We start from the raw sequence: 24,333 nt of genomic DNA, 5'->3' as shown, positions 1-24,333 counted from the left end.
ATTTGTTGAAATTTTCCATGACTGTTTTGCACTGTGGGTGAATTTTGTTGATACAGCACTCAATTTCCTCCTTCAAGGCATGTGCGGTTCTGGGGTTGTTAGCATAAACCTTAGGCTTCAAAAAACTCCAAAGAAAAAAGTCCAGCAGCGCTAAATCACATGATTGGGCAGCCAATTCTGATCATGGTGCTGAATTGGTGTCCTTAAACTCTCAGCAACACTCTCATGGACTACTTCAATGTTTTGTGTTGGATGACTTGTTCAAGGATAGCGAGAGTGTCTAATATTAGTAATTGATCTAGTCTCTCTAATTCTTTAATTATTGTATTCACAGTTGATCAAGTTAAATCACTATTCCAACCATATTTTGTACGAAAATTGCAAACTGTAGCTGCCAAACCATCATTATTTTTAATATATCACTGAACAATAAAAATGCATTATTCTTTCATGTGGCGCTCCAGTTTACTAACCCTGAACTATCAGCTGTAAAGCTGTCTTCTCTTTTCATTGGCAACACTTTAACGCACAAATGATGCAAAACTCAAACCTTGCATGAATCTTGGGACACCCTTTATGAGCAATCTTTATTATGTTGGGTGTGTAATTGGTGGCACAATATGTTGTGAGTGTTGTTATATCGTTGTGCCACATCCCTTGAATCACGTAACCCTATGAGTGCATCAGCATAAACATGAAGTGGCCATCCCGCTGCCAACCACAATGCCGAAGGATGCCGCAACATAGTATATCTTGAGCACTACACCTCAGTTGAAACCCGAATTAAAATAAATTCTGGGATTTTATGTGCTGGAACAACCGATTTGATTATGAGGCACTCCATAGTGGAGACTACAGAAATTTGGACCGCCTGGAGTTCTTTAACGTGCGCCTAAATCTAAGTACTACACAGGTGCTTTCGCATTTCGCCCTCATTGAAATGCGGCCGCCGCGGCCGGGATGCGATCCCGTGATCTTGTGCTTAGCAGCCCAATACCATAGCCATTCGGCAAGCATGCTTTGTCCAGTTGAAACTTAATAGCAACGTCCACTATCTCTAGTATCCTAGCTGTAACTTTGTGGCAATGGCTATCCATCAAGCGGCTGAGCTTGATGATTAGCCATTGCAACAATGAACTTGGATAAGCTAGTAGATAACTTGGCTCCATAGGTACGTGAATGAGGTTGGATACATACCACAAACTGGCCAGAGTTCCCAAGAATCACATTAATAACATACTCATGCTGTAAATTTTGTTTTTGGTGCACATGCCTGCTTGTTGGTCTCCTCTGTGTGCAGATCTGCGTGAACAAGTCATGCCTTCCAGTTGAGCATTTCCGGGAGCTGGGAGTCTGCCCTAGCAACAACCTGGCACTCGCCTGCTCAGGCCATGGCGTGAGTAGAGATTGGGAGAACTGAGGCATGGGTTGCGTTGTCTACTTTTCTAGTTACCTTGTAGGAATTAACTTCTAGGAATTGCAAAGAGAATCTAAATGTACAAGTTTGTCTGTCCTTTTTTTTGTTAACTGTTGCATCTGTGCGAAATATTTGATGGCACAACTCTCCTGTAAAATCTATTATATATGTGAGTTGCACCTAAAGTATGCACTATTATAGAGCTAGGGAGTTGTACAAACAAACCACGAATCTCCAGGAGAAGCCTGTGGTACATGTAACAAGGACAATATGGACATCCATAAGGTACCTTGCCATATGTACCATATTTTCTGGTTTATAAGTCGCACTTTTGTATAAGGCGCACCCCCCTCAAAACAGCAGTTTTTCAGAAAAAAAAAAAATGTGTAAAAGTTGCACTGGTGCATAAGACGCACCTGTTCAGTCATTTAAAAAAATACAATGACTTTTCACTTTGTGAACGCGGGCCGCGCACAAGCGTGTTGGTGCCATTCCTATAGAATTGGGATAGCAATGATATGGACGCTCTAGACGCATTTCTGCCACTATGGTTGCCACGATGTTCCGTGTAAAGTCCAAAGGCGATAACATCGTCCCCGTGCACTGTATGCTATATGTGGGAGTGAAAATGTGCGACGGTGATTCGAATCGCGCACAAGGGAGGAAAGCGGGAAAACAGTGCAAGAGGGAAGGCGGGTACCTTGTACTCTGGTAGCAACTGCGTAGTTTGCCCAGCAGTGCACGCCGTATTTTAAAGCGATGTGCAGATGCGATGACTTTGGAGTCAATCGACTCGTAGTCGGCCTGCGGCGTTTGTGTTGCTGCTCCGTCCTTGCACGGTGCTCGGCAACTCAATCACGAGAAGAACCCGGTACCTCTATAGCATGCACACAACCTGTAGCAACTGCCAGAGGAGGTCAACACAACATGCTTTGCATGACCATAACATCCAGTCCAATTTTGACGGCAGTTCTTTTGGGGGAAGGGGGGGTACATATATAAGTTGCATCGTTCTATAAAATGCACTGACAAAAAATTCAGAAAACGCGACTTATACACTGGAAAATATGGTATTATAATGTTGTATGCATATCCATTAATTAGACCTAAGATAACTTCTGTTAACATTCATTTAATGTTCTTGTTTAGTTTTTGTACAGAAGAAAGCAAGGTTAAGTTAAAGCACAAGAGATGCAAAAGTTTCGTGTGTGTATGCATTAACAGCAACATTGTTAGTATATAAAAATTCATGCAGAAACTCCTCTGGTAGTTGTCTAAGTATGTGTAAGCACTGTGCCACTTGCTCATCTCCACATAGCCCAGTGTCATTATCAGTGTTATGGAACTTGGTCTGACCACTACAAACCCTTATCAGTTTTTCGCTTATCATGTTTGATAGTGAACATGATGAGGCAGGCTTAATTAAAGTAGAGTTCATTAGGGCACTCAAATCCACTACCATTGGTGTTAATCAAGGTAAATTTTAATTAGCCACAGTTTATTAAGATAGAGTTGATTAAGGCACTCAGACCCTCGACATTTGGTGATAGTCGAACCCACGACCTTTGATGTTAATTAAGGTGAATTAAGGTTAAGTTAGCGAAGCTGTTGCAAAACCACCACTAGATTTGCTGAGGGGGTATACAAAGCATTATTGATGGTTCAGATGTTCTTTATTGAAACATATGCTGTTCTTTGGTTGTATGGGCGATTTCAATGAATGTATGCACTGTTTGCTTCACTTTGCTGAGTGCTTATAGTTTCTGCCTTACGTGTGAGCCATTGCATTTTCTTGCTTGCTTACTTCGGTATGAGCCATTGCTTAAGTGGATATGAGCCATTCGTTGTCTTAGTGATAGACAAATTTCTCGTTGGATATGCATAGAAATGCTTACGCATTTAATATTTGAGATATCCTCTTTGGGTGCCTTGCACACAATTGCGAAGGCCACATTGAAGCCTCAGAATCATTAGCAGCAAAAAAAAAAAAAAACTACTGTCACATCTGTGACATGTTACATATATATTATTCTGTATTATTATGTTCATGGTGGAATATAGGCTGTAAAAAAATTTATCCTGCACAAAGTGTTTGAAACAACAAACAACACTGTCCTGAAATATTTTCAGATTGTGTTCTTAGAATGAACACATTGACAAGTTCTGCTTTGCCAAAGCTGCCGTAAAGCTGATTACAATATAGATGCTTAAAAGCTTAAAAGTAATATTTTAATGCATGGGAGCGAGACAAGCCATGATATATCATGCCACAGTCAGTTTACCATGTGGGCTTTCTCTTGTGTGTACCTACCTCATGGCAAAGCACTACTGTCGACTGCCTCTGCATGTATTTTTGTGACGGACCCTGCCTCTTTTGTGCAGATTGAGATCTGCTATGCACCCTTGCCAGAACGCCCACCGTGGGGAACTCCACTTACTAAATGTCACCCACCTGTTCTCCAAAGAACGTCACACATTTTAATGCGAGATCATTATACAGGAATGGAGCTTTCCTTGAGCAATATGTCTTCTCAAAAACCCGTATGCTATCGTTGAGAGAATAGAAAGGAGGTCGGACGGTGCATTGCCAGATTTGCAGGGCGGCAAGGAGTAGTGCCGAGAGGGAGGGGGTGCGGGGCGGCATTAGGAAATGCTTGACATTAAGCTCTCACTCAAGTGTGCATTTGGAAGCACTGAGAGGTGAAGCATCGGCGCCTAAATGCCTGGTGGTGTTGCAGTAGGGTCAGGATGTATGGGCGTTAGACAGTGTGGTAACAAGTAGGGGAAATGGCACAGAAGAATCAACAAAAGTAGCCAAGTTGCCTCAGCCCATGCAGGTCATGCTTGAGGAAGAAGCCGACAGGTGCCATTGCAGTGGCGAAGCACCGCAAAGAGGCCTCACTGCCGAGGCACTGAAGCAATGCACTGTGTGTTTGGAAGCACTGAGAGTAGCACAGGGTGGGCAACTAAAGAATGAGATGTCTGAAGAGTGTGCACAGAGCTTTAGAGGGTATACAACGCAGTAAGTGAAACATTGCATTTGCTTCACAAGGTATGTCTATATGCACCGAGGCTACTAGGTGTGTTGAAGCTGCTGTATTCTACAACACTGGAGAATGAAAGATCAGAGCCGTCTAAGAAGGAGCCTGCATACAACAATACAATCAGCTAGGTATGGTTTGAATGTCATCAATGCAAAATGTTAATGTGAGCTTATATGGGCCAAGGAACCATGATGTGTTCCCTCTTAGTATGCTGGCTGCAGTTAAACTTTATAGAGGAGTGGCCTAAGTGTGCCTATGTACAGGTGTGCTCCAACGTGAACACGTGCTACTGTGATGAGGGCTACCTGGGGCCTGACTGCAGTCAGCGGGCCAATGCCACTGAGGCCCCGCCTCCGCTGGTGCCCCCTGCTGCCACAAATGTCGCGCCACCAACGCCACCTACCGCCACAGACGCATCGAGCCGGTCCAACAAGAGCTCTAGGACAACTTCTTATGGTATGTTATGCATGCACCAACCATGCTGGGCTGGTACCGATCATAGACTGGCAGCATCTTGCTTGATAAAAAGGGCATTCACCATGGGAAGACAACAGTTAGTTACAACAGAACAGGAACTGAAACTGAAAATATAGAAATCTTAGCAAGCTAGCATATTGGGGCTGGGATTATTTAGCGACTCTATGCCAATGCCCTTCCTTGTTGTGCTTTTTCAATGGTCAGAGAAACAATAAACTTATGTTCTGAATGGGATCAGCCAGCTCTGAACGATGGATGATAATTGCCACATTATATTGGCCTAGCTTTACTCTTTCAGTTGTTATCATGCCACATCATCTATTTCTTGTGCTTGCTTGTACTAGCTGTTTATTGCCTCATGTGCTGTTATGAACTATGAACGTATAGACTCTTCATGGAAACTGCACAACATTGACAAGGAACCAAAAAACATTGTTGCTTTCTTTCTCAAAGTCCTGCTGCCATGAAGTGCAGGCAAGCTTTTAGACACAAATTCAGTGCTTGGTGACATCTGGTTTTCCAAACCACACTCTAATGTCGCTCACGCAACCACCCTGGACCTCGGCTGCTGGTCCCGGCTAGACTCAGAATGCCAGATGGCCTCGGGCTTTGCTCATGCTCATTCGTGCCCACTCAGCTGCCTTGTCAGTGGCTTGGGATCATTGGTACCATTGGAAATTTTTTGTTTGATGCTGCACCAAAATGGTGCATCAGACATCTTGTGGTCATGTCTGTATAAGGCAGACGGGGCAGTGCTCGAATCACTGTCTCACACAAGCCCTCTGAAGTTGGCACTCTGCAGCACCAACCTAGCCCTGCAACGTCACTCTTGCAGATGTCACTCTGAGATTTATCAAACTCGCATTTTGTTTGAGCGCAAGGACCAGTGCACGTGTGAAATATCTGAGGCCTACATTATGCAGTGTCTCCCACTCCTGGTCTCCTTTTGCATCCACACCTAATTTTTTTTCAGCCTTGCTCTTTGACATCGCAGCAGAGAATCCATGGTGAAGGTAACGGCTGGCTAGTACCAGCTACAGACACACCTGCAAATTATTTTTTTCATTTGCTCATGAATGAAAAGCCTTTTCAATGTGAGGCATGTTTGCCTGCTTGCACTGGCCATTGCGCATGTCTCATGGAGCAAAATGCAATAAAATTTGAAGAGAGAAGGCTGGTTGTTGTGCATGTGCAAGAATTGGAAATGTGTAACATAAGTATGTTCGTACAAGGTCCTTTTGCTTTTCCTTTGGTTTGTCTTGCAGTGGGAAGGAAGGATGCACTGAGCACCCCTTCGCTGGTGATTGTCCTCGTGTCGGTGGTTGGTGGCGTCTTCATCTTCTTTGCCCTCCTGGCCACTTGTTACAGGCAAGAGCAGTTCACTGTAATGTGACAGCCATTTTCTTCTTATAAGTTCCACGCTATCATTGCTAGGACTGGGAATGGAATGTAATTACTTAAAAAAGGGAATTGCGCTAAAGAAACACGGACGAGTAAGGACATGGACGGGCGCAAACTCGCGACTCCTTACTCCTTACTCGTCTGTGTTTTTTTAGCGCAATTCCCTTCTTTAAGTATGTACGACCGACTTGCCCAGCAACGTGCTCTCCTGAATGGAATGTAACTTTGGGGTACTCAACTATGACAGTAGGTAGCTGAAAATTTCAGTGCCCTTCATGCATTAACTGTGTGTGCAAAGGCTGTGACGGCCAGTCTTCTGCCAAGCTGTTGCAGAGTCTTGCTGTGAGTAAGATAATTTTATCTTCTTGGAAGATAAGCTCACCTTCCTCTGTGACACACAGTCACACCAACACTTTGCTGACGTCCACACAGCAAACCTTTACTGTACGGCGACAACGCCATACATGTGCACCGACAGCAGCAACAGTCACAGACAAAGTAGCACTACACATTTGCAATGCCCACACTCCTTGTCTGTAGTCTGCTACGTACATTCTTTGAAACTGCAGTGTAGAAAGTGTAGTTTTCGTGCTGCACTTCTGCTACAAAAAATGGCTCTGTGTAGGTGGGCAGAGCTACATTTTTTATACAACTATTAAAAAGATGGCAACTTACTACACTGGCTACACTCGTGTAGCCAGTGTAGGTAAAAAAGAATAGCCTTGGCAAAAACAGCTACCAGGATGTTTTCAGGAAAGCAACACTGCTGGAGCCTAGGGTGCCATCAACTGAGTGCTTCCAAAAATTTTGTCAAGTTCAAGAAGTACTGCATCCATTCAGTTGCACACATTCTGTTAGACCGCCTGTAGTTAAAGAACAATTTCAAGGTTGTGCCACGGAGTAGTCAGTGCATTCATCCCTGCATTCTAGCATGAGGATAGTGTGCGGTGCTTGCCTGGCCATGCTGAAATAGAGAAATATGACAGTCTTCAATCACTGTCAGATGCAACTACCCTGAAATTAGACCATGTGTAGCACCACTGACATCTGATGTGGTACACTGGTGTGATCACATCGTCTTCCAATGAGGAACTATATTTTATCTTTATTTTTCTCACTTCTCTGTGCAATTCATGGAAGCTCATTTGAGACACAGTTCTGCTTATTTTACAAGTTCTATCATCATAGTGTAACAGTTCAATTAAGCAACATGAACGTCAGAGATAAAAAATCTAGTTAATGGCAGAATTATGTAAATGTGGTGTTGCTGATGTGGCTGGCCCAATTGGCTGAACAAATGATCTCACTGGCTGGGCATTGTGGAGGTAAGCAGACACAGCCAGAGAGTATGGAGAAGAATGTTTAATGAAACACAATTATTGATTATATACACACATTCAGTTGATGTCACAAGTTGGGACAGAGAATAGACGCTAGGGCTTCTATTCGACAACTGTCAAGTATAAGCCAAAACTGGTAAAAACTAATGACAGAACATCATCCCCCCTGAAAGAAATTAAGACTAAGGGAAGACTATATATACATTTTCACAAGTGTACAAGACAATCGGATAAATGCATTGTTGTTGCCCAGAGCTGGCATGGAAGGAAGCACTGTAGTTAAACCATTAGCAGTTTAGTAAGAAGCATTCAAGATGTGAACTATTATTTTATATGTGAGAATAAAACCTTAACATTTAAACTGGAACAGTAGGGCTACTTAGTTACAAAGTAGTTAGCACTGTAATCAGAGAGCAGCCACATCTGTGAGTATGCCTTAGGCCATGCTCACAACCCCAAATGCAAGTGTGCCATCGGTTGGCACACTCACTCAAAAGTATGCACTGACCATAGGTCAGCCGCATAAGTGCATACTCGCTCACACTCACCCACCAATTTTTTCGCAGGCTATGCTACTTGCTCACACTCATCTGTACTCATTCACGTTCCTGCTCACGCCCACTTATACTCACCAACACACACGCCCATTCATTGTCACTTTCCTTCACACTTGCAGGCGCCCACTCACATTCGTACCTGTGTTCACTCCCACTCATTGGCATTCACTCATGTCCACTCCACTTGCCGACTCACTTCATATACTCACGTCCCATCAAAATCACCGCCACTCACTGCCATACATCTCATATTCAACCACACCCTTTGCTGCTAACGCTCTCTCCCTCACTTGTGAAATGAGCATGGCGGGAGTATGCCGACTTATGACACTGACTAATACTCAATTCATAACTATTTCACAGGTGTAAGATAGGGCGTTAGTAAGCGAGGAAGGTCATCGGTGCATGGTAACATGAATGAGAGCGAATGCCAATATGTTTGTGTGGACATGAATATGAACATTAGTGAGTGCTGGTTAATGTGAGTATGAATGAAAGTCACTGATAGTGATTTTGAGTGTACATGCATGAACGTGAGTGGCTGTTGGCAAGTGTGAGTAAGTACGAAAGGGCATGAGTAGGTGCCGGTCAGGGTGAATGGAAGTGACTATGAATGCGACTAAGTATTGGTGAGTGTGAGTAGGAACATGGGTGAGTGCTGACATGTATGAGTGCACATAGGCTGAGTGAGTGCATAGCCTGCAAAAATATTGATGAGTGAGTGTGACAGAGTGGCTGCCGACCTATGCTCGTAGCACAGGTGCACGACAAGAAGTTTTGACTATGGAGATCATGTCTTTCCTTAAACATTTTTTAATGACAGGTGCTTATTTTGTATATTCTTGTTCTTCCCCCAAATAACTCAAATGATACACAACAGACAACCAGTACACACATGTGCAAAAAAAAAACAAACTTACTTATAAGTCACGACTTTTAAAGCATATATGAGAACTATGTATAAAGTATATTTATTGGGGTTCGTAGCGACCGCCGGTTCTAGGATGCACTGAGCAGTTCCCGAGCTCGAGCCTCTGCTGCGCACTTGATGCTGCCGACTCTGTGCGCACATTCGTTATTTTCCTTACAATGGCCCCTCAGAAATAAAGGAGCCATCCTGGCGACTTAGTTTTCTGGAAGGACGGTAGAATGGTGATACGGCTTGAGACGCTGAACGTGAACGACGTCGCGGTTATGACGTCGCATGTCGGACGGTGGCGTTAGCAGCTCAACTAGGTAATTAATGGGTGATCTTCTCTCAAGAACACGGTATGGCCCGTCATACTTCAGAAGGAGCTTTGAAGCAAGCCCAGGTGTGCGATGTGGCACTAACAATCAGACGGGAGCACCCGGGAGAAAAGTGAGAGTCGAGTTCTGGGCATCATGAACAGCTTTTTGATGGTTCTGGTCGTCCGAGGTGGATCAGCGGGCCAGCTGGCGACATTCCTCGGCGTGTCTGGTGGCTTCCGAGATCGGCAGGCATTCAGATGGGTCCAGCCAGTAGGGCAGAATGGTGTCGATTGTGTGCGAAGGATGACGGCCGTAAAGAAGGTAAAAGGGTGAGAATCCAGTAGTGGCCTGAGTCGCGGTGTTGTAGGCATAGGTGACAAACCGAAGAACCAAGTCCCAATTAGAGTGATCAGGTGAGACATACATGGCGAGCATGTCACCAAGAGTTCGATTAAAGCGTTTCATGGTACCGTTAGTCTGTGGGTGATCAGCAGTGCATTTATGATGAGCAATAGTGCATTCAGCAAGCAGTTGTTCGATGACTTCAGATAAGAAGGCGTGGCCTCTGTCGCTTAAAGGTTCACGTGGACCTCCATGACGAAGGAGAAAGTGGCGAAGTATGAAATTGGTGATCTCCTGCGCTGCAGCATTTGGTAGAGCAGCAGTCTCCGCATAACGGGTTAAGTGGTCTACCGCAACGATTATCCACTTGTTGCTGGTAGGAGTCAATGGAAGTGGCCCGTAGAGATTTATGCCCACGCGATCAAAGGGTCGGGATGGGCATTGCAAAGGCTGGAGTTCACCGGGAGAGTTGCGCGGTGGCGCTTTGCGGCATTGGCACTCATGACAAGAGCGGACGAACTTTCGAACAAAACTGTACATTCCCCCCCAGTAATAGCAGTGTCGAAGTCTTTCGTAGGTCTTGAAGACTCCCACCTGACCACACTGAGGGTCGACGTGGAACGAGGAACAGAGCTCTGATTGCAAGATTCTCGGAATGACGAGTAACCAGCTGCGTTCCTCTGGGGCATAGTTGCGTCGATATAGTAGCTGGTCTCAAATCGCAAAATGAGGAACTTGGCGCTGAAGCATACGTGATGCTGGAACTTTAGACCTATCCGAGAGAAGGTCGAGCAGAGATGCAGTCCACGGATCATTACGCTATGCAGCAGCGATAGTGTCAACGTCCAGAGAGGATAATGTGCACTCGCAGGAGGAGTCGTGACTGGCCTTCGGGGGAAGCGTGATCGGGATAGCGCATCAGCGTTGGAGGGCTTTCGCCCGGAACAGTAAACCACGCGGATGTATTATTCTTGGATTCACTATGCCCAGCGGGCAAGGCGGCTTGATGGATCTTTGAGTGCCGACAGCCAACATAGTGCGTGGTGGTCAGTAACTACATCAAACGATCGGCTGTATAAATATGGGCGAAACTTGCCAAGCGCCTACACAATGGCCAAACACACCTTTTCTGCAACGCTGTAATTGATTTCCGCCTTGGTTAACGTGCGACTCGCGTATGCGACGACATATTCTGTGTGGCCAAGTTGACGCTGTGCCAACACAGCGCCAAGGCCTACACCGCTTGCATCGGTATGGATTTCGATTGGCTCTTGAGGGTCAAAATAGTGAAGAATGGGGTGGCATCGTGAGAAGACGGCGCAAGGTTGTGAAGGCATCGTCACACTCTGGAGACCATGATGAGAGATCTCCAGCGCCACCAAGGAGCTGTGTGAGAGGCGATATAATTGAGGCAAAGTTTCGAACGAATGTCCAGAAGTAAGAGCAGAGGCCGATAAAACTGCGTAGCTCTTTCATAATGCTAGGTTTTGGGAATGCAGTAACAGCACGTAGCTTCTCGGGATCCAGACGAATGCCCTCCTTTGACATGACATGACCTAAAATTGTGAGCTGGCGAACAGCAAATCGACACTTCTTCAGGTTAAGTTGCAACCCAGCGTTGGTCAAGCAAGTGAGTATGTGCTGGAGGCGGAGCAGGTGCGTTGCGAAATCAGGGGCGAACACCACAACGTCGTCAAGATAGCAAAGACAGATTTTCCATTTGAGGCCACGCGAAACATTATCCATCATTCTTTCGAACGTAGCAGGTGCGTTGCAAAGTCCGAAAGGCATTACGGTGAATTCATACAAGCCATCTGGTGTAACAAAGGCAGTTTTCGGGTGATCCGACTCTGCCATTGGAACCTGCCAGTAGCCTGATCGCAAATCCAGCGAAGAAAAAAACTCGGCTACCTGCAAACAGTCCAGAGCATCATCGATGCGTGGCAATGGGTAGACATCCTTCAGCGTGATCTTGTTCAACCACCGAAAATCAACACAGAAGTCGATGGAACCATCTTTTTTTGTGACGAGGACCATGAGAGAGGCCCATGGGCTTTGGGAAGGCTGAATGACGCCTCGACGGAGCATGTCATCGACCTGGTCTGCAATGACGCGACGTTCCATGGCGGACATGCAATATGGTCTTTGTCACAGTGGTGAGTGAGAGCCAGTGTTGATGTAATGTTCGACCGTCGATGCCGAGCATCGACGGTCGAGCATTACGGTGACTTGGCCTCCATCGATGCTCAGCATCGACGGAGGCCAGGTCACCAAAGTGGAAAAGTTCAATCTCAGCCCGAGCGCAATTGATGATGGCATTGTGGCGTGAGAGAAAATCCCATTCTAGAATAACGGCGTGGGAGCACGATGAAAGAACTATGAATTTAATCGTGTACAAAACGTCCTGTATGGTCACACGGGCAGTACAAGCAGCGGTAGGGCAAATGGGTTGAGCACTCGCCGTTCGGAGCGACAATGCAGACAGAGACGTCGTCACTTTACGAAGCGAACGGCAAAACCTGGCATCCATAACTGAAATAGCAGCACCGGTATTGACGAGGGCGACTGTAGCTACATCTTCGATAAACACATCAATGACATTGGCAGGTAAATGAGGAGGACTTCGGCATGTCAACACTTGCGCAGTTCTTGCTTCAGAAACTGCGTCGTCTAGTTTCCCTCTTTGTTAGAGACAGGTCGTCGACACATAGGGGAAAGCGATCGGTGATGTGGAGACGGTGACCAGAGGCGTTCGAAGCGAGGACAGCGATCAGTCTGGGAGCGAGCTGGTGATGGGTCGAAGCGTCCGTAAAGTGCATTTGGATCAGGCGGCACATAGGGCGCTCGGCGATCGTCATCGAACGCCTGCGATCGGTGGCGGCAGAACCTTACGACATGACCGGGATACCTACATGCGAAGCATATAGGGCGATTGTCCGGCGTACGCCACGGGTTAGCGATGGCAGTGGTGGTCCGGGGGACGGGAGAGGGAGGGTGGTGCACAGGCTGCTGGAAGCAACGCACGGGCACAGTGCGAGGGGCCATTGCAGCAACCGTAGCAAAAGTGACTGGTGTAGTCAAGACATCCTGCTGGTGAACAGCCGGCAGCGCTTCCGCGACTTCTTCATAGATCACGTTACGGAGATGAGAAGACAAAGTGCTGGCAGACTCCTTAGTGAGGGACACCAGAGATAGCTGTCGTGCGACTTTTTCGCGGATGAAATCCTTGATTTGTGTTATCAGGGAGGCTTGTTCTGAGCGGGTGGTTAGGCTGCAGAGTGACGACGCATTTGGTGTGGGATGGCGCCTTGTCAGAGCTCGCTGCTTACGTAATTTATCATAGCTCTGGCACAAGCTGATGACGTTGGCCAACAGTGCGCGGGTCTTTGGCCAGAAGCATCTGGAAAGCGTCATCATCAATTCCGTTCATGACATGCTTGATCATTTCCGCTTCCGTCATGGCAGCGTTCACGCACCTCCACAAATCTAGAACGTCTTCTGTATAACTGGTAAATGTCTCACCTGTGTCCTGTGCACGTGTACTCAAACGCTGCTTGGCTCGGAGTTTTTTGATGGCGGGTCAGTCAAATACTTCTGTAATCGATGTCTTGAACGCCGACCACGTTCAGATATCCCGCTCATGATTTCTGAACTAGAGACTGGCCATGCCCACGAGGTAGAATGATAAGTAAGCCAGTTTGTCCGAGTCATTCCATTTGTTGTGAATGCTCACCCGTTCGTAGGACGACAACCACTCTTCAATGTCGTTGTCGTGGGTTCCGCTGAAGATAGGAGGCTCCCGCTGGCAAACGGTGCCAGCACAAAGGACGGGTGATGATGGAAGAGTCTGCTGGTCGGCGTCTGGCATGGCAGAGGGTAGCGTCCAAGAACGGAGTTCCAGGATGGCAGAGTGGAATGCTACTCCGCACGGCTCCACCACTTATAAAGGAAATTTATTGGGGTTCGTAGCGACCGCTGGTTCTAGGATGCACCGAGCCGTTCCCTAGCTCAAGCCTCTGCTGCGCGCTTGATGCTGCCGATGCTGCTGACTCTGTGCGCACATTCGTTATCTTCCTTAGATATGTAGTGTAGTCCTTGAACTTTGCTTTTGGCTTCTAGCAACACTTAGAACGTTTACACTTGGGAGAGTACGCTTGGGGAGCTTTCTGACATTGGTCCCAACCATCCCCTTGAGCTGTACTGTATCATTCAGATTCATCATGTAGGAGTTGCGGCAGAGAAATGTTGTTGACTGGGTACTGAGATAAAGCTCATTTTATAGGAGGACATTCCCATTTAGCGAAGTGAATATATGTTGCCTTAATATCCTGTTAAACCTATCAATCTGCTCATTAGCTTGAGGGCAGCAGACTGATGAACACAACTGCTGAATGCCTTTTTCTGGAAGAGAAATTTCAAAGTGCTTTGGCTTGAACAGTGTATTATCGTCCATCACGGGATCACCAAGAAAACATTTACTGCTTACATACAGAGCTGTAAGGAATTCTGTGGCATATTTTGGCATTACTGAATAAACAATACGGATGTCAGGCCAGTTTGAGCAGTAGGCGGTGAACCAGGAGTTTCCAGGAAAAGCAGTAGAGGAATGGTTGTGCAAGCAAGGCTGTGAGAGCAGCAGACGAGATCATAGCGGAATGCGGCAGCAGAGGTGAGGAGTAGGTGTAATGACAATAATGGAATGTCTTAAGCCAGGGCACAGCTGACAGAGAAAATGCATAGAGTGCCAGGCAGTTGCAGTAGGAAGTAGTTGCTGAGCGACTTACATGTCTGTTTCACATTTCTGTTCTTCATCCTTGTCACCAATGTGGTGTCACTGCCACAGCTGGCAAGGAGGTCCAAACTGTTGAACAAGAACATTGCTGGCCAGGTAATGCAGAGGCAAGCAGAAGCTGCTGAAGAGTGAGGAGAAGAATGTTTAATGGAAAACAGTTATTGATTATAAACATTTGGATGCCATCACAGGGTGATAGGGTGCCACACAACTGTTACATCGAAATTAAAAATGGTGAAACCTTGTGACACAACAGTCAACTGCACCCTACAGGCGGAGTACCATGCCCAAGCTAGAGCAGGCCCCAGGGGCACCCAAGAAAGGCTCAGCCCGACACAAGGCACCAGTGGCTGCGCCAGGTGCCAAGAAAGAACACGAGGATGCTCTCCCTCCTGGCCACCATGCCTCGACCACCCTCGACAGCCGCATCATCACCTTCGGGAGCATGCCTTCCTACAGGTACTGGCCCAGCAGGTGGCACCTCATTTGCCCTGTTTGTTTTGTCCCTGCTCTGTTCCGTGGTGTCCACCGACATCACAATTTTGAGGGCACCTGCACATTCATCATAAAAGAAGGCCGCTGACTTGCTTGCACCGATTGACGTGTTCACTCTCTCCAATGGGTTTCAGTCATTCCCTTTTGAAACACTTCATACCACATTTGCTGGTGATACGTCTTCAGGTCTGTAGCCCTAGCTTAAGGTGTAACAATAACTGAGACAGGTTTTCAGGTGTCTTTCTTTTCCCCCACAGGCTTTTGCACAATCGTCATGCATAGAATGCGACCCAGCTGAATGGCATATATTTTCGCACAGTATTCTAGTGAAAATTTTAGTATGGATTGGTATTAGTCTAGTAAATAGTAAGTATTTGATCTAATGTAGACTGCTTATAATGTAAGTCACCTGAATTGCAAATATCCACGCTATAAGCGGTACTGCACTATAACGTGGTACCGCTTATAGTGCGGATATAATGCGAACTGAAATATTTTTCAAAGGCTGCACGCATGCAAGACATGTAGACCAAGCAGCTGCGTGCATCCAAGAATTGAAGTGTGCAGGATGTTTGCATCCATCTAATCTTACAAACGTTAAGACTCCAAGGACCTACAGCACTGCCACCAACTCCAGAGGACCACTGGAGAATTAAAATTTTGCACACTTGATCCGTGTGCACGTGCAATGTCAAAAACATAATGATCATGAACCAAGCTGCTGTCATTCGAGTGTTGCCCATGCAATTGCTACCGGGTGATTCCACGAGAGATCAACACAGGTCAAAAATTTCATATCTTAGATTTCATTGAATATATTATATTTTATGCGCATATCACTAGGTAGCACTGAAGTGAACGTGGCTTCTTTGCCAAATGAATATTTTAGAAGGAAAAAAATAACAAGATTCTTCAGTGCGGAGGTGCCTATTCAATGCACAAGGCATTTTTACAAATTCACAACAATGTGAAATACAATATGTTACAGCTACGAAGAATACATTCTTGTGTGTAAAACTTAGACGTAAAGAAGGGTCAGCCAGCACTGTTTCAGGCTTCCGTGCAAAACGGAAGTGTTTTAGAAAAATTCCTTAATTTGCTACAATCTTCAAAAGTTGCTATATTTACGATTTTTTATCAACTAAACCAATACATGTAGCCTTCTGAAATTTGCTGGACTGCGAGACCTTAACCTATTCAGCAATTGTGCTGGATATTCTTGCTGTATCACAAATTATCATTTCTACAATTCGCCTCAAATTTGAAGTTTTGACAAAAATAAATGCCATTTAAAAATAAAAATAAAAAAAAACATCATAATTTTTTCTCAAAATCTCGTAAACCACTGTTCACAGGCACGTGAAAAAGAATATTAAAGAGCATGTTGCATTATTTTGTTTGTAATTGCAATACAGATGGTAGAAATGAGAGCTTTGCCAGAATGCAACAAGGTGCTAAGAAAAAGAACATTGGGGTAGAAAGAGCGTGCACAAGGCTCTGACTAGCCTAAACTTGACCATAATTGCGACGTACAGGCAGTTTTGGTAAACTGGAATTATTATTTCAACCATGCCCTTCTAAAATGTCTGAATTTCCGACATAAGTTCGTGGAGCCATGCCTCTCCTCAGCCATCATTGGCGCCCATATTCAGTTCATGCTTTCAGATGCGGCTGCTGTAAAAATCGTCTCTTTTGATCGAGTTGGCAGAGCGTAGAAGAATGGGAGGTAAATCCACGGGAGGTGAATAATTCTTACCGGAAGAAGACGAACTGGGAGGTAGGAAGAAGTGCCTACGTCCACTTGAAACTTTGCCTCACGTTCATCAGCAGAAGTCGGATTCGCGACTAAGGAACTCTCGCCCGGTGCTAAAGCAAATTCAACTCGGTGGCACTGCAAGGTCCAAGTCTCACTTCATAGAGTGCAAGTGCCATTTGGACCCCTCAGGTACCAAATGCGGCATGTGCACCGAATGGTTCATCAACTTTAGAAGCCTATGACATGTGGTCTTCGTATCAAGAGCGAATGCGCTTGTTGACTCTGCTGCCAAGCCAACTGGAGTGCCGAAAAGTTCAAGCTCTCATTCCAAATTTGTCAGCCTACATGATATACAAATCCTGACGTTGCGCGAGAAAGGTGGAAGATGGTTAGCACCAGATGCGCCTGAGAGAACACGATTGAACCCAACAGACGTCCAGACCGCTGTGGAATATTATACCAAAGACAAGCATGGATGTTCTCGACAGAGTCCCAAGAAAACGTATCTAGTATCTGTTTCGATTGATGGAAACAAACAGTATGCTGCCAAGAGGTTCATGACCCGCTCGGTATGGGAGACATATCGTTTCTTTAAGGAAGCCAATCCGGATACATCTATTGGGCTCTCAAAGTTCGATTCTCTCCAGCCAAATTGGATTCTACTTGCTCCACAACAAGAAGTGTACCTTTGCATGTATTGCGCCAACGCCACACAGTGTGTTTCTGCACTAGAAGAGCTCACTGAAGGTGCCTACACAATTACCCACCTTAAAGAACTATGTCTTTGCACCTCGCCCACAACCGATTGTTTTCTGAGCGACTGTGATTATTGTGCAAATGAGGATGCTTTAACTACTACAACTTTGGGAATCCCTGAAGAGGCAGAGGTAAACGATGCGGTGTGGGAAAATGGCGACCTCGTCAAAAAGACAGCACAGGCTGTCTCTAACTTTCTGTCTCTACCTGTCACTACCTTTCTCCAGGAGCTTGGTGTATGGCTTGTCAAGTGGATCACCAATGATTATGTAAGGGGCATTCAAGCATCAGCAATACACGACGCCAAACGGAATCAACAGCACAGATCCCATGCCTTTGACTTTGCAGAGAATTGGACAGCTGTTGTACCAAATGATGTACAATCATACCATTGGCACAAAAAAAACAGGTCTCGCTATTTACATGTGTCGTCACGAGTAGAGGATCCATTCAATGTTTTGCTGTCATCAATGATGACGTATGTCATGATGCTGCACACGCTTGCTTTGCACTGGAAAAAATCTATGAGTTTGTGAAGGAAGAACTTCACCTTGACAAACATGTTACATACGTGTCAGACGGCGCCAGTAGCCATTTAAAAAACAAGTATCAGCTTTACCAGCTGTTACAGAAGGAGCACACGTCAACAAAGTGGCTTTTTTCGGCCACAGGACATGGCAAAAACGCTTGCGATGGTGTTAGTGGCTTAGTAAAGCACCAAGCCTCGCTGTACAATCTCAGAGCAGACAGCACTACAGTCATTAGGTCAGCCTCTGAAATGGTGGCACAGATGACCGCAATGCTGAAAAACGTAAAACTGCTCTGTGCAGATGTGGACGAAGTAGAGAACTTTCGCTGCCTCAAAAAGAAGCAGCGGAAATTTTTGCCACGTGTTTCAGGCATATGGTCTTGGCACATTTGGTTAAGCGAGCCTGACGCCACCAATTTCGATTGCGTTGTATTAGTGTCTCGCACTGCTGCAGGTAATTTTAAAAGGATCAAGCTTTTCTGAGTGTATACATCGGCTATGCTCGAAGTTCCTTGTGCCCTCTCCCTGCCTCCATGCAGCATATGCGGGTCATCAACAAGTGTACACTGACGGGTCAGTAAGTCAACAGGCAAGCAACTGTGCCACTGCGTATTGGATTCGCTCCATTAGAACTGCGTGATCTGGCCCTCTGGATCAGTTGGTCCTATAGAAAAATGCGGAAAGAGCTGCCAGTACTGCAGCGCTTTGTTGACTTAGGACGTGTTCTCAGCACGCGATCATCGTTTAGCATTCGTCAGTGGTGCTTCAACAACTATCCCATACATTGTATACCAGCAAGTTTGGCGGAGAGTTAATCTGGTCCTGCGAATACTTCAATGAAGAAATAAATTCTCTACTTGAGGCTTTGCACAGAAGGCAATTTCCTCAAGAGTGCGCGGAACAGGTAATGTTTCGCAAAAGACCCAAGTATCTGAAAGAGGAAGTCTCATGCTTCTTTCCAGCTTTTCTAAGAAACTGTGAACTTTCCGAGAAGTGGTGATCCTTAGGGACTGTGAACTTTTGATTGTATCGCTAAGTATGGACAGCTGGGCTAGTTGGTTATAATTAGCATTGTGAAACATAGTTCCAGCACACATTTGAACAAGGACGAGGCGAGAAAGACAAAGTTGAAGTCCGGCGTTCGTGTTGTCTTTCTCGCCTCGTCCTTGTTCAAATGTGCGCTGGAACTATGTTTCACAATTTTGATTGTATAGTATTCTAACAGTTCCCTTTTTCTTTTTATGCAGAAGCGGTAAAATAAGCAATCGCTGGAACTATCTGCCAGCTAACCCTGCCTTAACCAACACCATTGCCACTCCCACCACTGCCTCTTAGGTTGTATAAACGACGTTCATGTAATGACCATTACAACATTTTCAGAGGCATTTACCTCCCGTACATCCTGTTACACTGTGTACATTCATAAAAAGCTAACCGTTAATTCTGTAGCACACAAAGAAATACAAACCTACATTAAGAGAAGGCACAAATTATTTACGCTGCAAGGCACACACACTTGCTGTTAAATAAAATGAGCCACCTGATGGTTATGTTGACGCTTCTTTATTCCCATTCAAGCGAATAAGTAGTGTGCTAAACGCTCTTTTATGCAGAAATATTAATTATAAGGTCAACACTAGCTTTACGTCGCAATAACGGTCAAGTTTAGGCAAGTCAGAGCCTTATGCATGCTCTTTTTACCCCGGTGTCCCTTTTTCTTAGCACCTTGCTGCATTCTGGCAAAGCTCTCAATTCTACCACCTGTATTGTGATTACAAACAAAATAATGCAACATGTTTTTTAATATTCTTATTCACGTGCCTGTAAACAGTCGTTTACGAGATTTTGAGAAATATTTACATTTTTTTTTAATTTTCATTTTTAATAGCGTTCATTTTCGTCAAAACTTCAAATTTAAGGAGAATTGTAGAAATGATAATTTGTGATAGAGCAAGAATATTCACCACAATTGTTGAATGTGTTAAGGCCTAGCAGTCCAGCAAATTTCAAAAGGCTACATATACTGGTTTAGTTGATCAAAAATCGTAAATATAGCAACTTTTGAAGATTGTAGCAAATTAAGGAATTTTTCTAAAACACTTCCGTTTTGCACGGAAGCCTGAAACAGTGCTGGCTGACCCTTCTTTACGTCTGGGTTTTACACACAAGAATGTATTCTTTGTAGCTGTAACATGTTGCATTTCACATTGATGTGAATTCGTGAAAATGCCTTGTGCATTAAATAGGCACCTCCACACTGAAGAATTTGGTTATTTTTTCCTCCTAAGATATTCATTTGGAAAAGCCACGTTCACTTTAGCGCTACCGAGTGATATCCGCATGAAATATAAAATATTCAATTAAATCTAAAATATGAAATTTTTGACCCGTGTTGATCTCTCGTGGAATCACCCTACCCTCTTTTTTGTTGTCAAGGCCTTTGCTCTCATCGTGCTGTACAGCCACAGCGGAGCGTTTCGTTGACTCGGCATTAAACGTGCCGCAGCTTTGGTTGCCAACTCTCGGCAAGACAGTGCTGGTTAGGCTGCAGTCTTGCACTATACGTGGTTACGTTATAGCTTATAAGTGGTCTGAACTGCATAATACTTCACTAGTATGATACAGTCGAATCTTGATCATTTGAACTCGAAAGGGCCCGAACAAATTCGAGTTCGAAAATTTGTTCGAATGAAAAGAAGTTCGAATTAAAGAAAGGACTTGTTCTTGAAGTATTTGTGCACTAAAGCACTAACAGTGCGAGTCGTGAAATATCACGGCGCACAAGCACACAGCGAACGAGGACCGCAAAACTGCCCACACCAACAAACACTCGCTTCCCTCCCTGATAACGGCAGAAAACGAAACTTCTGGGAGAGGGCTAAGTTGGTGCCAGGCCGATGCGGAGGCGGGTGCGTGTGGAGACCGTTGAAGGCGAGGGAGTTATGAGGGAGCTGAGAGGGAGAGCTAGGAGAGCGTAGTTGCGAGGAAGGGCAGGAGGGAAGTGGACTTGCTTTCCTGTCAGCTTGATAGATGGCGCTAATTACCTCTGCCACCTAAGACTGCCATCAAAGCAGCAGAGTTGCTTTGGCCGGACTGGGCCTCCAACGCTGCTTCCCTCTGCGTACTCACGCACTTTTTTCTTCGTCTGCTGACAGGTTGGCACTGTGTTTACGTTCTTCGTCCTGCATTCTTAGCTTGAGTCATGTCTTACCAAGATGACAAAGTTGTTGCCGCTGATCATAAACATGTTGGTGTGCTCCCTTCTGTTGCGGTGTCGATGTGTTAAAAATGCAAGGAGAATGAGAAACTGGGTGTCACCTTCGCGTCCTTGTATTCAGGTTCTGTCTTTTCATACAGAATTGGATATGGTGCACTGCCTCCACCAACCTTTCCTCTGGGACGTCTCAGTTTAGGCTCATCATTGTAAGACAACAAGCGGGAAGGAGACCAAAACAAGTATGAGCAAGAGCTGACGCGAGCAGATGATAGTGCGAAACAAGTGGTCCAGCTGAACCAGATGCCGGTATGAATAGAGTGGTTGGGTGGGTTCGCATGACACCAGTTTCTCGCGCGTGCGTCACTGTAGGAGCCGCTCTCATTGGTCTCCTCCGCTCGGGGCGAGCCTGCCATCGCAGCAATCCGCAAAAAATCGGTCCAGGACCGATCCTTCCGGGGGCATGCGTTTTTCCACTAGTGTGGCTGGGGCATTACAGCGCAATGCAGAAATGGCGACCTTGCCATTTAAAGAAAACAACATTTCCACCACTTCCCCCGCACAGCGCAGCGTCATAAGTTCATCCTCTATGGCGGGGTCGGAGGCGACGCCTTGTGATCTGGGGCACTGCTGAGAGCATTGTCGGAGCACGGGAGGTTCAAATTAATCATCGCAAATGCTTGCACGTTCAAATTACCAAGCGCTATTGTCCATTGGAATCCACATAACTTTGACGGTACCACTGAATAATTGAGATTTGACTGTATATAGGAGCTTTATATGCAAAATTCTTTATTAGTTCTCTGCCAGTCCAGTAGAAATTTGCATGGGGTACATATTAGTTTATATTTATCTTGAAAATTTGTATTAGTGCCTACACAGTGTGATAGTGCTTGCTGATAACCAAATAGAACTATATCCTACCACCAATTAGGACCATTACAGATAAAGCTTTGTGGCCTTGTAAATTGTAGCAGCGGACAAAGGTAGAAAGTTTACCAATTTGCCCAGCAACCAGTTCTGCTAGACAAAGGTAATTGTCATTGTTGGAAATTGTACGAAATTGGAACTAGTATTATAATGTCAATTGGCTTTTACGAGGTTCAGTACATCAGTTAGTCCCAATAGGAAGCCACTGGAATGAGTATAATGTCATGAAGTAACGAAATTGTTAATACCAATAATAGCATAATTATAAGCTGAGTCTGTAAATAAGAGATAATCATAGTTTCATATCAGTAATGAAGAGCAGCATTTAGATTTTTTCATCATCATCGGCCTGTTTTATGTCCACTGCAGGACGAAGGCCTCTCCCTGCGATCTCCAATTACCCCTGACCTGCGCCAACCTACTCCAACTAGCACCCACAAATTTTCTTATTTCATCGCTCCACCTAGTCTTCTGCCATACTCTACTGTGCTTCCCTTCTCTTGGTACCCATTCCGTCACCCTAATGGTCCAACGGTTATCTAATCTGCGCATTACATGACCTGACCAGCGCCATTTTTTTCTCTTGATCTCAATTAGAATATTGTCTATACCCATTTGCTCTCCGATCCAAACCGCTCTCTTTCTGTCTCTTAACGTTATGTCTAGCAACCTTCGTTCCATCATTCTTTGCGCGCTCCTTAACTTGTTCTCAAGCTTCTTTGTCAGTCTCCAAGTCCCTGCCCCATATGTCAGCACTGGTAAAATGCACTGATTGTACACCTTCCTTTTCAATGATAATGGTAAGCTTCCAGTCAGGAGCTGACAATGTCTACCATATGCGATCCAACCCATTTTTATTCTTCTATGAATTTCGTTCTCATGATTGGGGTTCCCTGTGATTAATTGACCTAGGTAAACATACTGCTTCACAGACTTCAGAGGCTGGCTGGCAATCCTAAACTCTTCTTCCTTTGCCCGGCTATTCATCATTATCTTTCTCTTCTGCATATTAATCTTCAACCCCACTCTTACACTCGCTCTGTTAAGGTCCTCAATCATTTGTTGTAACTCTTCTGCATTGTTGCTGAATAGAAACGATGTCAATGGCAAACCGAAGGTTGCAAAGATATTCACCGTTGATCCTTACTCCTAAGCCTTCCCAGTTTAATAGCTTGAATACTTCTTCCAAGCATGCAGTGAATAGCATTGGAGAAATTGTGTCTCCCTGTCTAACCCCTTTCTTTATACATATCTTCCTGCTTTCCAAGGTATATTTTCCAGGGTATTTACTTAAGCGGTCTGTACTCCTTGGTTACATGATGCCTCTATGACTGCTGGTATCTCTACTGAATAAAATGCCTTTTCGTAATGTATGAAAGCCATATAGAGTGGCTTATTGTACTGTGCGGATTTCTCGATAACCTGATTAATGACATGGAAGTGATCCATTGTAGAGTATCCCTTCCTGAAGTCAGCCTGTTCTCTTGGTTGACTAAAGTCCAGTGTTGCCCTTATTCTATTGGAGATTATTTTGGTAAATGTTTTATATAATACTGGGAGTAAGCTAGTAAGCTAATGGGCCTATAATTTTTCAATTCTTTAACGTCTCCCTTTTTATGGATTAGTAGAATGTTTGCATTCTTCCAGTTTTCTGGGACCATTGCAGTTGATAGACACTTCGTATAGAGAGCCGCCAGTTTTCCAAGCATTATGTCTCCCCCATCTTTGATTAAATCGACTGTTATTCCATCTTCTTCTGCCGCTCTTCCTCGTTTCATGTCTTGCAAGGCCCTTCTGATCTCATCGCTTGTTATAGGCGTTTTTGTATCCTGTTCATTACTGTTGCTAATGGAGGTATCCTGACTCCTCTGGGTATTGTACAGGTCAGTATAGAATTCTTCCACTCAAGCACATACCCAAGTGGGGGGCCCCGAGCCCATGCCACCACTTCACACACACATTCCTAAAGCACCGCCAAATCAGTGTTGAGACTTGACAGCTATTCGGCGGTCAACATTTTGCTGCCTTTTCCCCTCCCTTTGGATGGAGGTAG

General features: G+C 45.1%; 1 protein-coding gene across 6 annotated transcripts in view; it reads left to right on the top strand.

Annotated features, from left to right (window-relative positions):
• Window positions 1–24,333, top strand: part of mmd (disintegrin and metalloproteinase domain-containing protein mind-meld) — a 336,846-nt gene that overhangs the window by 237,853 nt on the left and 74,660 nt on the right. For all 6 annotated transcript variants that reach the window (XM_065455165.2, XM_065455163.2, XM_065455162.2 and 3 more), the window contains 4 exons: window positions 1,301–1,396; window positions 4,725–4,917; window positions 6,204–6,306; window positions 14,874–15,059. In XM_065455165.2, coding sequence (XP_065311237.1) covers window positions 1,301–1,396; window positions 4,725–4,917; window positions 6,204–6,306; window positions 14,874–15,059 — 578 coding nt within the window. The remainder of the gene's footprint in view (window positions 1–1,300; window positions 1,397–4,724; window positions 4,918–6,203; window positions 6,307–14,873; window positions 15,060–24,333) is intronic.

Source organism: Dermacentor albipictus, chromosome 1, assembly GCF_038994185.2.
Source record: "Dermacentor albipictus isolate Rhodes 1998 colony chromosome 1, USDA_Dalb.pri_finalv2, whole genome shotgun sequence".
Classification (NCBI taxonomy): domain Eukaryota; kingdom Metazoa; phylum Arthropoda; class Arachnida; order Ixodida; family Ixodidae; genus Dermacentor; species Dermacentor albipictus.
Note: the sequence above shows the minus strand (reverse complement) of the source record. Positions and strands in the feature narration are given on the sequence as shown.